The sequence below is a fragment of the Choloepus didactylus genome, chromosome 10 (assembly GCF_015220235.1).
Source record: "Choloepus didactylus isolate mChoDid1 chromosome 10, mChoDid1.pri, whole genome shotgun sequence".
Lineage (NCBI taxonomy): Eukaryota > Metazoa > Chordata > Mammalia > Pilosa > Megalonychidae > Choloepus > Choloepus didactylus.
In genome coordinates this window covers 30622512-30639267 of record NC_051316.1, presented here as the reverse complement: position 1 = coordinate 30639267, position 16756 = coordinate 30622512, and the positions used below count along the sequence as shown (strand labels likewise).

Below are 16756 nucleotides of genomic sequence, written 5' to 3'. Positions count from 1 at the left end.
GTTTACTAATTTATTGAATAAACAAATGATGCAACTTAAGTATTTTTCATAATGCTCTTTTTTTGTAGTTGTTCTGTATAATCTGTTTCAGAATTTTCCTGCAACTTCCCGTAAAACACATTTTCCCTTTGAGTGATTAGCTAAGATAAACTTTATGAGTGATGTTTACTGAACATCAGTATACACATTTTCACTTATTGAGGTTTTTAATCATTCGCATCTTTTCTTTACCAGCTGTGAATTCAGTATCCTTAGGGAAAAATGGAGTTGTGGAACTGTTGTTTAAAATCATTGGACCATTTAGTAAGAAGAATTCAGGTCTTATGAAGTGAGTAAATGTTTTAAATATAAATTGAGGTTTAACCTATGTTATTATATGCCTCATCTTGATGTGTATAATGAGCAGGTTGAATTACATTGTATCTAGTGTTCTCTCTTAGTTCTTAATGGTGATTTTATTATGATAAAGATTTTCTTTGGTATAAATTTTAACCTTTAAAGGTGTATCAAAATTAGAAAATCTTAAATTCATTAAATATACTGTTCATAGAAATTTAGATTTTGAACGTTTCTAGGTACTGTGATAAAATGAAAAAGAGATCATTTATTGAGTATCATTCATTTAGAAACATTTATTGAGTGCCTACTATGTTCCCCACCCAGTTTTGCAGTATTTTAATGACTCCTTCCTTCCTTCTCATGATTAGATGAATGTTGTCTTAAAATTTATACATTCCATTTCTCAAAGTCATGTCATTCTTTTTCTTTTTTTCTTACTTTGAGAGAGATGTATGAAATTCATATTCATAGGTGTGTTAATCTCAGAAAATAAAAGCGGTTTCCAATCATTTGGTTATATTTAATATTTTTTTTTCAGCCATATTAGGAGTCATTCTTTATTATGAATTTTTCAAACATAATACATGAAGTAGAGTGAATATTATATTAAATGAATAATTATATTGAATTAATTAGCATAGTTACATGTATTATATTCAACAGTTACAAACATTGTCCCATTTTTGTTTCATTTATTCCCCTTCCACATTTCTGTTTATTTGTTTTTGCTTGGATATTTTAAAGCAAATCCTAGATGTTGGTGTTCCCCTCCCACCCCATTTTTTTTTTCTGTAATTCCCAGATATTTTATAATTTCTCCCTTAAATCTTTTAATATTTAGCTCTAATTAATAAGGACTTAAAAATAACTACAATACTATAATCATACCCTCCAAAATTACTAATTCCTTAAAACAATCTAAAATCCAGTCTCAATTTTCCCTATTTATCTGAAAATTGCCCTTTTCCAGTTGACTTGTTTGCATCAGAATCCAAAGTACATTTTTTATTCTTCATTATAATAATTTTAGGAAATTTCCAAACATACACAAAAGTAGAGCAAATAGTGTAATGAATCCTGATGTGCCCATCAACCATTTTTAACAATTGTCAATATTCTGCAATTTTTATTTCATTTATCACTATCACCTCCTTTTTTATGGAGTATTTATAACATGTCTTTCAAAACGCAAATGCCAGCTATTACATATGGTCTGTAAAATCTTTAGTATGATTGTTATCGAATATAATAGACTTTTTTCTTTTAAAATTAGCACAATATGATTTGTGTAACAACAATATTGCTAATGATCCCTTAATATCATATAATGTTTTCTGATTGTCTAAGAAATGCCTTCTTACAGTTGATTTGTTCAACTGTAATTGTAAAAGGATGCAAATGAGGTCTGTACATTGCATTTGATTGATGTGTCTCATGTTCTTTTACAATCAATAACAGTCTTCCCTGTTTGATTTTGTTTTGTTTTGTTTATTTGTTGAAAAGATCTGGGTGATATGTAGAATGTCCCACATTTTGGATTCGTATGGCTTTGTCTTTTGGTCATTTAACATGTGCGTATATCCATCATGATAGTTAAAGCTAGAGGATTGATTTGACTTGGGTTCTTTTTGTTTCTGTTTTTCAGTAAAAATATTTCATAAAGGGTGCTTAATACATTGTTTGGATCACTTAAGATCATTGAGTTGAGGTGATCAATGTGTTATAAATGTCTCCATCAACTTTTCACTTGGTGATTTAGCATTCATGAGTTTGCCTAGATCCATTACTTCATTTGTGGTTCCAAAATAATGAGTTTTCTAATTATCTTGCTTTGTACTTAATAGCTGTGATTCTTTTATAAAGAAGACCCTTTCCACATCCACTATTTGGTTAAATTTTACTCTTAAAGAAATAGGGTTCTTAGCATTTCCGTTTTTTTCACCCTTTCTTAATAAAAGCCAAAATATTTTAGATTGTACCTGTTCTGGTTTGCTAATGCTGCCGATATGCAAAATACCAGAAATGGAGTGGCTTTTATAAAGGGGGTTTATTTGGTTACAAAGTAGTCCAAGGGCCATAAAAAGTGTCCATATTAAGGCATCAACACGAGCATAACTTCACTGCAGGGAGACCAGTGGCACCCGGAAAACCTCTGTTAGCTGGGAAGGCATGTGACTGGCATCTGCTGATCCTGGGTTGTGTTCCAGCTCCTTTCTCAGCTCCTGTGCTTGCTTCAAAATGTTGCTCTTGAGGTGTTTTGTCCTCTCTTTGCTTCTCTGGGGCAAACACTGGGCTAGCATCCCCAAAGTGTCAGCAAAAGTCTGCTTTCTCTCTGAGCTGCTCTCCAAAATGTCACTCTCAGCTGTTCTGAGGTCCTTCTGTTTGTGAGTTCTTTTTATAGGGCTCCAGTGATTAAATCAAAGACCCACACTGAATGGCGGGGTCACATTTCCATGGAAACATTCAGTCAAGAGGTCATACCCTAATCAAAGGTGTCACTCACAGTTGGGTGGGTCACATCTCCATGGAAACAATCAAAAAGTTCCAACCTAATCAACACTGATATGTCTGCCCCCACAAGATTGCATTAAAGAACATGGCATTTTGGGGGACATACTACTTCCAAACCAGCACAGTACCCTTCTTGATAATGGGTGTTTACTTGCACATGTAATTATTTATCAAGTATTACATGGTAAGGTGTCTCAATATGTTTACTAAAGCGAAGATTGTACTCAATCCTATAGCAGCCGATGAAATGTAATAGGCCAAGGAAAACAATGGTAACACAATTGTTACAGCAGACCCACAGAATCACTGCAGTGTGTAGTGGTTTCAAGAGTGTGCTCTTCAGGTGGGCAGACCTGAATTTGAATGTTAGCTCTGTCACTTACAGGTTCTGTGACACCAAGCAAGTTACTTAACTTATGATGCCCCAATTTCCTCTCTGTAAAATGGTAATAATATTAATACCTGCATCATGAATTTGTTGTGAGGATTTAATGAAATGATTTCTGAAATTCACACAATATCTGTATTAATGTAATATAATTAATATAGTCAAGCAGTGTAGTAATGTGTGTGTGAATGAATGAATCCTAGCTTATACAAAAAGTATATTCTTTATTCATAACACCAATTCCTCTCCTTGATTTCTAAAGTTCTTCATAATTATTTTTTATTTAATGGCCATGGTTTCTTACTTAAGATCTGCAATACTCTATTGTAACCAGTTTACCAAAACCAATATAAAATGATCCCAGGAGAAATGAAACATTTCAAAAGTATTTCAAAAGTATCTTTGTATTGTACCATATGGGGAATATTCAAAACCATGTAGAAATCAGTGGGTCTGAAATTTCTGGAAAAGAATTAAGTTATCTAAATTGTTCCTTCATTCTCTTTTCTATTTTTATGTTAAAAAGAAAAACTGTAAGTTTTAAGCTTTATTTTAAAACTAATAAGCCGTTCGTTGTTCAAACATCTTGATTTCTTGTCTTTTTTAGTAATTTGAGGGTTTCTTCCCAAAAAGACAGAGAGAGAGATATTTAGGTTTGAAGGATGATGCTTCCCTTTAGGATTTTCTTTCCTTTCCTTTCCTTTCCAATTTTAGGTCTTGGGTTTAAACACTGTTAATCCAGAAGGAAACAACTCAGGAGGTTGTTGTAACTCTATTAGTCTTTTTAGTTTCCCCACAGGTTTAGGGATTATTCCATGAATTGCCTGAAGTAGATGTAACTTCATGAGTTCCTGGGATTTCTGCTTTTCCTCTTTCACTGCCCCTAAATGAATAAGCCACTGATTGCTTTTAAAGATTTTTTTTGGTTGTATTGTTTTTTAGAATAATATGGGTAAACTAATTCTGGAGTATGTAAGGAGAAAACATTTTTTAAGTTTTGAAAATATTCTATATGGGAAATTTGTGCAGGTTGGAAAAATGTAAGAAGTTTAAAATATTGAGTCTGAGAAGTTGTGATCAATTAGCATAATATAAACTGTGTATTTCAGTAAATTTAATATTCTAAAATTCCTTTGTAACTTTTATATTGTAAATTCATACTGGCTTAATAAATGTCATCATAAAGTTCTGAAATCTTTAGTTTCCTTATCCATAAAAATGTGCCAATTCCATGGATCAAAGTTGTTTTAAGAATTAAAATAGAAAACACATATATAAAGCACCTATAATGGTATCTGGCATTTATCAGATCTTGCTGAATGAAGTTTTCTGTTTATGTTTCATAAATTACAGTTTCATTCAATTTTAACCAATTTTAAAACTATTCCCATTCTGATAGTTTTGCAATCTCATGTACATTTTATTGTGTAGCTATGAAATTATGGGACGTTTCTTACTCTGAACCAATATCCATGTTAAACCGCCCTTTTAATCAGTTATGCTCCTTACCTTTTCCCACACCTGGCAGTGGCACTTCTCCTTTACCACTAATATATGTACCTTTTACTTTATTGCTTCACGTTTGTTTTTCATTTGTTGAATAATTTTTTCATAGGTGTTTACATTTTATTACATCATCTAGATTGTAAAATTATCTGTAGAAGAGATAAGTTTGTCCTCTAATGGTATGTCCATGAAGAACCAGGTACTATGAGTACTTTAGTAGGCATTCAGCAAATGTTTAATGATGAATGAAATGCTTAAGCTTGACAACATACATACTTTAAATTCAAATTAATTAGTTAATTTTAGTAGTTGAAATCTTAAGAGCGATTCTGTAGTATATAGCCTACCCTACACTACAGTGCCATTTCTTCAGTAACTCATTTTTTAAAAAAACTATTTAAATTACACGTTTTCCACAGTGGTGCTATATATATATTTTAAAGTTGATTAATGGCAGTTGAATTCACTGTGGGTAACTCAGTATTTATGTTCAAAGAAAATATAAGTACCTTCAATTTTTAGAGCTATTCCTTTGTCTTCTAATGGCAGTATGATTTTTGAGACATTAGTTAGGCTTATTATTCTCTTTGGTGCTTTATGGTGAAAAATGTTAAGAGCTCATACTTCCTCTCTCGAAACCTCCAACTTTCAAAATGCTTTACATTTTTTAAACCTTAAATATGAGTATTATTGCTTGATAGAGCTAAACTAATTTAAAGTGAGAAATCTAAGAAAATATCTGTAGAATTTTGGAGTTATGAACTAAATTTGTGTTAAAGCTTGTTTTTATTTTAATTCTTAAAACTGTGATTTAAAATAGTATGGTTCCTTTGTGAACTGTATCAGCATCAGAAACAGGTACAATAATTGATGCCTACCTAACTCTGATATAAAGACTTAGGCATTATTAATTTTTCTTTTTTTAAAAATTTTGGTGCTTTTTAAATGATATTTCAGTCTTCCTCATATTTGTTTTGAAGCTGAATGAATATGAAGTTGAGAAACACCATAAGTAATTGACAATAATAAAGATAAATTTTGGGATAGATAATAGGATAATTATCAGAAAAGATTGTGTGAATTTACTATTGTAGATTAATTTTACTAGTTTTGTTGTTTGTGTTTTCTCGTTGTGTTGACAGGGTTGCTTTAGACACTCTTGCTGCATTGCTAAAATCAAGTAAGTTTTTAAATACTAGAAATACTAGATACTATTTCTGCAAGTATTGTATCTGTTATGTTAAAGAAACTGGAAGAGTAAATATAGTCTACATCCAAACTTACATAGTTATGAAGCTGGTTTATAATATTTTAATGTAAAAATTGATTTTATCTTCTAGTATAGTTGATATTCATCATAACTAAGGTAATGTTATTGATTGAGCTATAATTTATTCAGTATATTTATATAATTTATCCAAATATATTAACTTCTTATTTTTAGGTTATTTATATAAACCTAAAGCCCTGTTGGTGGAAGAAAATAATATGTAAATATTATATGAATATAATTCTTTAAAGTGAGGCTAATAATACATGAGCTTTTACCATGAAGAATATCTTGTACAACTACTGTCTCTTGCTAGACATAATACATATCACATATTATTTTCAGTTAGAACACTTTTATTAGAAATTTTGCTTCTACCATAAATTCAAATTTGTCTTATTTAAAAAGTGATTATTAATGTAATTTCATTCTAGTAAATTCATTTACAAAATAAGACATTATTTTCTTTATTTTCAAACTGAAGCATTGGAGCAAATATGTCTTACCATGATATGATGCCTTTGGAGAGTAATCATTTACTTTGATAAATTATTTTTTTCTCTCCAAGATACTCAGAATCTCTGTTTTAAATATTACTTTTCATTGGCAGTATCAGTAAGTAGCTATTAAATAAATGGCATCCCCCATGGATAGTTTATTGATTCAGTGTAATGTTTTATTTAATCATGATAATATTTTAGTCTTAAAGCTTTGTGTTGACAGCTTAAAATTTTTTACCCAACAGGCCGTTCATCAAGGGTGAGACAAACTTAACTTGCCCTTAAGTTGAATTCCAGAATTGTTTTTTTGAGTAGCAGATGATTAATTTAGTAAGGATTTATGAAATTTAGAAAATCATCTTAGTCATTAGTATCATATAACAGACTTCTTATTTAACAATTTTATCCTTGAAATGAAATGTGTGTCATTCAGATTAGCTATATAGCTTTATTTTCATATATGATATAATAAACTTTAGACCAGGATCAGGATACTTGGATTAATTAAAGAGATATATGTAGCCTTACTTTCACGCCCCCTGACTTTGTCATTCAAATTGTATAAAGATTGTTAAATTAACAGACATCTATTTTTAATTTGGATGGCTTAGAGTATCTGTTAAAACTAAAGTTTTATTAAAGTTTACTAATTTTCAGGAATCACAGATGACATATTCATTAGTTCTAAATCAATGAAAGCTAAACCTCTTATGAATTTCAAGTATTTTATAGAAATTGGTTAACCTAAGATGACTGAAAAATGATACTTCAATTTTAAATAGTGTTTTGCCTTTTACTCCCTTTGTTCTTTAAAGGAGGGTGGCAGGCAAACATATCTGTTTACTCCATCAGGATAGAATAGTAACTGACAAGTAGAATGTCTAGTTTATACTTAATATGTTTTCATATGGGTACTAAATACGACAAAAATTTAACAATGCAAAATAATGCTTAGTAGCACATTGCATATTTTAAATGTACCTTGGCATTTGGAGCCTTCTCATTTACTGATTTTAAAAATTTACTTTTGTTGGGGGACAGTCATTTACTTTAAAAGGATAATTACTATAATAAACGTGGGAGAGTGTACACAAAGATTATGTATACACACACAATCCAGAAAGATAGGCAGTTCATTGTTGGCATATAGACCAGAAGCCACAGCCTCAAGATGAAGCTAAGTTGTCTTTTAATCAGAGAGGGAAGAAGAGATACAGGCTAATTCAGAGTTTGGTGCTCTTAAATACGTGAATAAAAATCTCTTTACTAATCTATTTTAATTGTGCCAGTTCAGATTGCAGATAGCTCTGCTCACTTCCCTTAAGGGTCACTCAGAACATGTGTTTGAATTATGGCCAAGATCCTGATTTAATCTTTCAAAAAAAAAAAAAAATTAAATACCATTTAGGCTATTGATAATTCTGGTGGAAACACACAAAGTTTGTAACGGGAGTTAGAATGATGATAATGGCTTTTAACAGTGTTATATTCACAGCTAATAAGCTAAAGGCTTATATGTTCCACTTGGTGTAAACAGTGTGTATATATTCATTTAAAATACATGAAACTTTTGTTAGTCAAAACAGTTGATCTGATTTTGTACATAGATACAGTCTTAGCAAACTAGCTACTCTAGGCACAATAGTAATTTTAAAGCTTTCATATAAGAAAGCTTTCTCCCCCTCGCAGGTTTCTTCCAGCTCTCTGATGTCAGAACATAATTTCTGAGAGAGAATTAATAAGTTCGATTATCCCAGTGTCTCTACATTATGTTTTAGGTATGTATTAGCCAAACTGCAGTAATTCTTTCAGGCGGCTAAAAGCAGTGAAGCTTAGTGTCCTTGCCATGAACCAGGGGGTCATTTTATGGGTAAGCTTGAGATGAGAAAGAGATTGGTATTTCTTTGTAACGAAATAACCTGGATGACTCAGTACGTTGATATATGGTTCCCTAGCTGCTCTCTTAGTAAAAGGCGCCCTTTTGGTTAATCATCTTAAATGCTAAAACTTTAAAAATAGTAAAGTCGTTTCAAATTTGTGGATTTATTTCTTATTCTATACCAATAAAATCGACCATTTACAAAATACCTTTTAATTTAGTTTTCATTCCATTAAAAAATTAATGACCAGAAAGCACTTTGTTCTAAGCATATAATACTCCTTACATTTCATTTAGTAAAAAAGTTGTATAAGTATTTTCAATTTAACATTATATGGCATAAATTTTATATAATTCCTGGGTATTTAGAGCAATTCATTACAATGTAAACAAAGTTTGTAATAAGAGCTATAGTGCAGTTGAGTTCATTTCAACAAAAACACAAAGTTTGTAATAGAAGTAATGATGATAATTAACAAAATCATATTCAGAGCTATAAGATAAACACATATATTCCATTGGTGTAACCAAGCTGAGTATATTCATAAGTTTTAAAGTACATGAAACTTTTGTTAGTATGAACATTTGAAAAGATATAACCTTAATTTTTTAAATGAGATTTATAAACCACTAAACAAAATATGGTTAGCTTTCTGGAAAATGTTATAATTTGCCCTCTGGAACTTGCTGTACTTATATCAATAGATAAACAATGTTTAAATATGTGGTTGCCATGGTTTTCTTTTGGGGAAAAAAAATTATAAGAAGTCATCAAAATATTGAGGTAATATTCTTTGATTTATTCTACCACTTTTCTCTTGTCATTTTTGTAATGTTCTTTCTCAATTTTCTTTTGTTAAAGAAACAAATGCCAGGAGAGCTGTAGACAGAGGATATGTCCAAGTGCTTTTAACAGTTTACGTAGATTGGCACCGCCATGATAATCGGCATAGAAACATGCTCATTCGGAAAGGAATTTTACAGAGTTTAAAAAGTGTTACAAACATTAAGTTGGGAAGAAAAGCATTTATTGATGCTAATGGGATGAAAATTCTATATAACACTTCGCAAGTGAGTTTTTAATTTTCTTCCTATTATTGTGATTATATACTAATCATGTAATTTGGTTCTTAAGAAAACTGAATTGGTGTACAAATACTCAGAAATGTAAAAGTGTGATAAATATATTTGAAAAAAAATGTTTAAATCAAAAGACACAATCATTTCTCACATGTGACCTCAGACTGAGTTGGAGAAATTAGTCAGTGCACATCTCTGCAATGAGAGATTTTTTTTCCCCCAAAGTATAGGAAGATATATAAATCCATTCACAGTACAGGAAGGGATCCCATATTGTTATGTTTCTAGAATGTGCAGTTGGCTGTACTCAGTTTTGGGCATCCTCCTGTGAAGGTATTTGTGGGTCCTTTATAGCTGGTAAGGCAGTTGTGTTGTCTCTTAAGTGTTTTCACATCTCCTCACTGGATAGAACCTTGTTTTGAGTAGAGAATGTACAAAAGTGAAACCTGGAGTTGGGAATCTTAGTTCTGCCATCTTAAGCATACATACTCTTGACAATATCTTCAGCATGATTCTTAATAGTGTCTGTAGAAGACCATCACTTACGGGGAATGGGATGTTCTGATGCAACCTTTTGTTTTTATAAGCCTATAATTAATAGAAAAAGATCTGTCTTTTTGAGAATTTTAGTCATTTATCTTGGTTATGTCCTCTCAGTCTTACACATGACAAATACAATCTCTTTGTTCGTGACAGTAGTTAAGATATGTGAACACACATTTCATGGTTACCCTAGTTTCTTATTTAGGCTAATCACCTGTACTTCTTTTTGCTATTCCTAGTATAGATAGGGATGGATATTTGATAGATGGGGAAGAGCCTGGTACGTGAAGCCAAAGACTCTGGGTTTCAGTCCTTGATAGGTAACCTTGTTAATGCCACTTGACATTTCTGAATCTTAGGTTCTCATCTATTGTGAAAGCTCAGATGTAAAAATAGGTAGTGAAAACTTTACATTGTTTCAAAGGACTGTCAAAGTGTCAATTGTCCATAATATTAATATTGTTATATGACATAGTTTCAAATCCCTTCTTCACCTGAACCCTTCTCAAGATTAGATGCCAGAATACCAAATCAGTCTCTTAAAACTTGAAGTAGTAATATTCAGGTTATTCATTTATAAATTGGACAGCTAACTTAAGAGAGGTGCCTTTGCATAATAATTAATATGGTTTTAAAGAAAGGCTCAGCCAAATGCACGACATCTCTCTTCTTGTTTCTTACATCTTTCTCAATTTCTTACTATTTTTTTTATTTAATTATTTTTTCCTTCTTTCCTTAAATTTTTTTGCCCTAGGCTTGCTTAGTGACCCCTAAGTCAATTCCTAGATACAACTTTGGTGAATTTTGGTACCAAAGATGATAACTGATTTCTGCTTAATTAAAATATTTAAGGAAAAGCACTTCTAAATTTGCTGCATGAGGTTTCTATTTACAAAAAGATACTTCTGAACAGGCAAAACTTCTATAGTTATACTCTGTTAAAATTGGTTTTTGTGATACTTGTCTCTAGAAAATTATTAATATGTTACTTTCTGAAGTAATGTAAAATTGACTTAGTTTTCTTTCTTTTTTTCTTTTTCCTTTAAAAACAGGAATGCTTGGCAGTCAGGACCCTTGATCCTCTTGTCAACACCTCCAGTTTGATAATGAGGAAGTGTTTCCCTAAAAATCGCCTGCCACTCCCAACGATTAAAAGTTCTTTCCATTTCCAGTTGCCAGTCATTCCTGTAACTGGACCTGTGGCCCAGCTCTACAGTTTACCCCCTGAAGGTAGGACTACATGGTAACTGCTGACTTGGAATTGTGTAAATCTGTTGACTTTTTTACCTGTGTCCAATTCCTCGGTAAAGAAAGACCTCAATGAACGTGATTAAACTTTCACAAATATTTTAATTAATAAATGTATCTTTAAATATAAGCAAATGAGATGCAGTAATTAAGGGAAATAGTGTTGCATGTGTTGCATATATGTGAAATGTGAGTTGTGGAAATATATAAGTATCACATAGAAACATTCTTTGATAGTTTATATAAATTTCCAAAGTATAAGAACACAAACATTTGAATGTTTGCGAAATTATATTTGTAGCTTTTAGAAAACTTTTTTGTAATTTGTAATTTTTACAAATTACATTTATAACTTTTAGTGAGTTTTATGTTGTTTCACTTCAAAATCTAATCACCAAAAATATTATGGCTTATGCCTCACAAACTTGCATATGATTTACCTGAAATGAAAATGGAAATTATCAGGGTTGACTGTTTTGCATTTTCTGTATAGCACCATAGATGTGTAGAAAAAGAAAGTACAAGTTTAAATTTTTTAATGTGGGGTAAAAGAATTTATTTGATATGTTCTAGTAAAATGGAAAAGAGAAAGTAGTTAAGCTATTAATGGAATTTCTACAGTATTTTCTTGTCAGTTGATCACTTCTTAAAAGTCCTTTAATTTATATGTGAAAATAAATTATTTGAAATGTTATTTACAACATTTTACAAGTAATTATAATTAGTTTCATTATTCTTGAAATACATTTATCAATGGTATATATCATAGAGCACACTATTATGATTTTATTTTTTAAATATTTAATTCATAAAGTACAAGTTTAGTCAATGCAAAATATCAAAATATGTTATACGGAAACCTGCTTTAAAAGGTTTATAAGTCTAAGACTAAGTCTAGGACTTGTGTATAAGATAGTTAAGTGAAAACAATTATCTAATTCCTCCTCCCAAGAGGAAGGAATTAAAAATAGGGGAAAATCTGTATCAAATCTGAAATCTAGGAAACTAGAGCATGTTCATGGAACATAGAGGATTTTGTTATATATGGTGAAGTTATGAATAGATTACAGAAGAGAGTCAACTCTCTATTCCCTCTTCTGAGAAATGCCGTATTTCAGGCTGCAAATTGAGGTGCCAGCATCACCTGCTTTGAAGAGGCATTCCAGGAGTAGTTTGAATCCCATTCTCTCCTTATCTCAACATAGGAATATGGGAGTTAATTGGTAGTTCTAACTTGTGGAAGCTGGTGTGGTTTCTCAGTGATATGGGAGGTTGTAACACCAGGAATGAGGTAGGATATACCCTATGGTGTTCTTTATTTGGCATTCAGAAAATCAGATGAATAGAGAAAGCTGGCTTCTAATGCATTCAATTAACCAAACATAGGGAAAAATGGTAGAAAGATGACAGTTTTCTGCTGGCTCATATTTTGCCTCTTCTTCAGACTGATGGATCACTGAACTAGCAATGCAGGCTTACATTGACTAACTAGCGTTTATGATTAAGATGTGAGAAGAAGATTCTACTGGTAGCTAATAGACACAAGTAAATGCCCTTATTCTGTTCTTGTTATTTTCTCATATACAGCCGTCATAACACTGATCACAATCCTTCTTATTTTTTACCTTCCTTAACTAAAATATAAGCTCCAAGAGGACAGGACTGTTGTTTTCTGTTTCTTTCTCTTTTCTTTTCTTTTCTTTTTTTATTTGTCCTGAGCAGCTGACAGATTGAATGCATAAGTGTGCATTTCATATTTATGTAATGAATGAATTGAGCTAGCCTCAAGAGTTATTCTCTTGAACATCAAATGCTAAATAGTGAAGCAGAGATTTGAAGGAAAAGGGTTTCTCACTCAAGATTTTCTGAACAATTAAAAGTTGTCATTCATGTGTGAAGGTAACAGATATGTTCTTAGGTACGTAAGGGTATGGAAGTACCTTTCCTGAAGTAATTACATGAAATATTACTCCAGCCAGTCAAATGATAAATTGAAGATGTCAAGAATGCAGAAGACATGGTATAAGAGTGGGTTGTACTAAACATTAAAATCTTTTAAATATAAAATACTAAATAATTGCTGTAATATTATGAAAAAAATCAAATAATTCTTAGGAAAATATACATAACGTACAGTTATAATAAACTAGGTCTTTTATACAAATAAACAAAAATTTATATTGATAGATTTCCTAAAAAAATATTATTCTTGTATTTCTAAAATGATAGTTATAGAAATAGTAGCCAAATACTTCTTTTCAAATGTAAAGGTAGCATCTAGAACAGAGATCCTTAGTTTGAGACATCCTTGAACCTTAGGAATCCATGGATGGACTTCAGAGACTATGCCACTGTGAAATTCTATATAAAATTACGTAAACTTTTTTCTTGGAAAAAATTCTCAGAGACCCATTATTTCTATACAAAAGCTAGGAAATTACAAAGATGCACAGAAGCCTGAGAGTGTTAAATACAAAGCAAGGACAAGCAAATCAATTTTTAAATAAGATATCCAGATGGATAACATATACCATTAAAAGAAAGAAACTGTCTCAGATTGGGTTGTAAAACAAAATCCAACTAACTGGTAAACACTGGAGACTAAAACAGCAAGATGGAAAGCTTGGCAATCATGTATCTGTTGTCTCCAGCCCCAAAGAGGAGGGGAAGATAGTATTACTATCATACAAATATAAACACAGTTTAAAAGAAGTTTAGCCTTGATGACATCATGTTGAGGGGAGTAAGCCAGATACAAAAGGACAAATATTGTATGATCTCACTGATATGAAATAAATAGAATAAGCAAATCCATAGAGTCAGAAACTGGACTATAGGTTACCAAGGGACAAGGTAGGGAATGGGGATTTAATGCTTAGATTGTACTGAATTTCTGTTTGGGATGATGGAAGAGTTTTGGTAATGGATGGTGGTGATGGTAGCAAAACATTGTGAATGTATTTAACAGTACTGAATTACACGTTTTGAATGTGGTTAAAGGGAAATTTTAGGTTCTAAATATGTTACTAGAAAACATTTAAAAAAATCTATTGGACTGTACAACACAGTGAACTGTAAAGTGAACCATGTGCTATAGTTAATAGTATAATTATAAAAACCTTCTTTCATCAGTTGTAATAAATGTACCACCCTAATGCAGGGTGTTAATAATAGTGTGGTATTTTCTGCATGATTTTTCTGTAAACCTACAACTTCTCCAATAAAAAAAAGTTTAAAACAGGACAGCAAAGATTATTTTATAGAGCCTAGAGAGCAACACTCATGCCAAATAATAGAGCAAGCATAGGTGAAGCTGTAATCATTTGAATTATGAGCTCACCCTCAGATCTTTTGATAGAAACACAGTGTTAGTGGGTGATTTTCATATACCTTTTAAGTTCTTGGCAACTTAAATAGAGGAGGTTAAATCATTGTAAGTGGATGTTACATACATTTGAAAATATGATTGAAATAGACAGTATTTTAGGAAAATATAAATAACTAAAATTGACTTAAATAGTAGAAAACCTGAAATTGAATATGCAGTCAGGTTTCTTCAGTGAAGATACCAAATGCTGATGACTTTATAGATTAACTCTCAACTTTCAGGAAATTTTCATATGCTTTATTCTAGAGCATAGAAACAAAAGAAAAGTTTAGAAGTTAGCATGATCCTGAAAACAAATAATCTGAAACAATCTAAGGCCAGTGTCACTCATAAAAATAAATGTAAAAACCCTAAACAAAACATAAACAAATTGAATTGAGCAGATTTTTCAAGTAAAGTGCACCTTGACCAACTAAGGATTATTTTTAAGAAGGAAAGTTCAGTGTATGTTAGGACTTTAATTAGTATAGTTATTATCAGCAGATAAAAGAAAGAAAACCAAGTGATTATATCACTAAATGCTATAAAGAGATTCCATAAAAATAGTTAGCAGTTCCAGATAAAACTTTTAAATAAACCAGGAATAGAATGGTAAAAGTACTCAGTTATATGTGAAGTTTCAAAGTACTCTTCGACTCCTCTTCCCTTGGCTCCCTCACATCCATGGTCCCCATGTCCTTTTGCATTCTACTTCCTGAGTTTTTCTCTAATGCATACTCTTTCTTCATCCTCATTACTGCTATACTGATCCAGACAGTCATTGTCTTTTCCCATATTATTTGGTCTCCCTCCATCCATACACTCCCACCTTTGCACCTACCACAGTGACGTTTTGAAGATGCACATCTAATTAAGCCACTCTCCTCTTGAAAATTCTTGGTGCTTATCTTCTGTGAGTTAAAAATGTAAACTACTAGACCTATTATATTACCTCCTTGATTTTCTCATTCTTAATTGCCTCTCTTGCTACTTTCCCAAGCATATGATGCATCCTAGTCATAACTTCTTGTTATTTTCCAAAGATACCACCTCACTTCCTTATCTTAGCATTATTATTTCATCGTTTCTAAAAGCCATGCTCACCTATCCTTATAATCATAGAGAGATCTGCTATACTTTCTTCACAATACTGCTTAAATATTACCTGTTACTTGATCAGTGATGAACTCTTGGCCCTTTTGCAGTTAGTTGCTTCATCCTTGGTTTTCTCATAGCATTTAAAAATAGATGCCTCTGTTGGTATTTATCTTCTGTATTATAGTTACTCTTTTATCTATTTTTTTGCTTTTCAATCTCATGAGCTCTGTGAGGGCAGTGATTGTATTTACATATCTTTTTAAAAATTCTCAGCAAACAACACAGTATATGGCACATAGTAGTCACTGAAACAAGTAAATGGGAGGTGAATTGTAAAGAAATGAGGTGAGTTACTGAACTTTAACATAAAAAGGAAACAGCATGTTTTTTTCAGGCTTTTGCAACATGAGACATTATTAATTTTTTAAACTGCGAACACTAGTAAAAACCCACTCATTTTTGCATTGCTTTCCAAATTTTAAGGCACTTTCACTTATTATCTCTTGGGTTTTTTAATTTTAACTTGGGACAGCCTTAGAGATGTTTTTAATAAGAAATCTCATTTATTTTTCCTTTGGTGATTGAAAAAACTTCATATATATAACATTCTACTTTTGGATGTGCATGCTGTAGAATGCTTACCTCTGACCTACTTATAGCATATTTTGTGTCACAGTGGATGACGTAGTAGATGAAAGTGATGACAACGATGATATTGATTTAGAAGCCGAAAATGAAACCGAAAATGAAGATGACCTAGATCAAAATTTTAAGGTTAGTATAAATTTCTGTCAATTGATAACTTTATAAATTGTATATGCTACAGTTCTAAAGAAAGATTGGGTATAAATTTCTATCAATTGATAACTTTATAAATTATATATGCTGTAGTTCTAAAGAAAGATTGGGTAATCAAGCTAATAGTAGATTAATTATTTGTCCACATTTTTATTGCAATGGACCATGGGCATTAAGCTATTAAAAGGACAAATAGTGTTGCTTCAAAACCACCAGTCTTTAAAGTAAT

At 31.4% G+C, this 16756-nt stretch overlaps 1 protein-coding gene across 6 annotated transcripts in view; it reads left to right on the top strand.

Moving 5' to 3' along the window:
- The window catches only part of AGTPBP1 (ATP/GTP binding protein 1), a 304355-nt gene that overhangs the window by 92631 nt on the left and 194968 nt on the right, over window positions 1-16756 (top strand). For all 6 annotated transcript variants that reach the window (XR_005219074.1, XR_005219073.1, XM_037850913.1 and 3 more), the window contains exons 8-12: window positions 235-328; window positions 5887-5924; window positions 9256-9464; window positions 11069-11246; window positions 16406-16503. Coding sequence is in view for 4 of the 6 variants with exons in the window: in XM_037850913.1 (XP_037706841.1) it covers window positions 235-328; window positions 5887-5924; window positions 9256-9464; window positions 11069-11246; window positions 16406-16503 (617 nt within the window). In the remaining 2 variants the exon portion in view is untranslated. The remainder of the gene's footprint in view (window positions 1-234; window positions 329-5886; window positions 5925-9255; window positions 9465-11068; window positions 11247-16405; window positions 16504-16756) is intronic.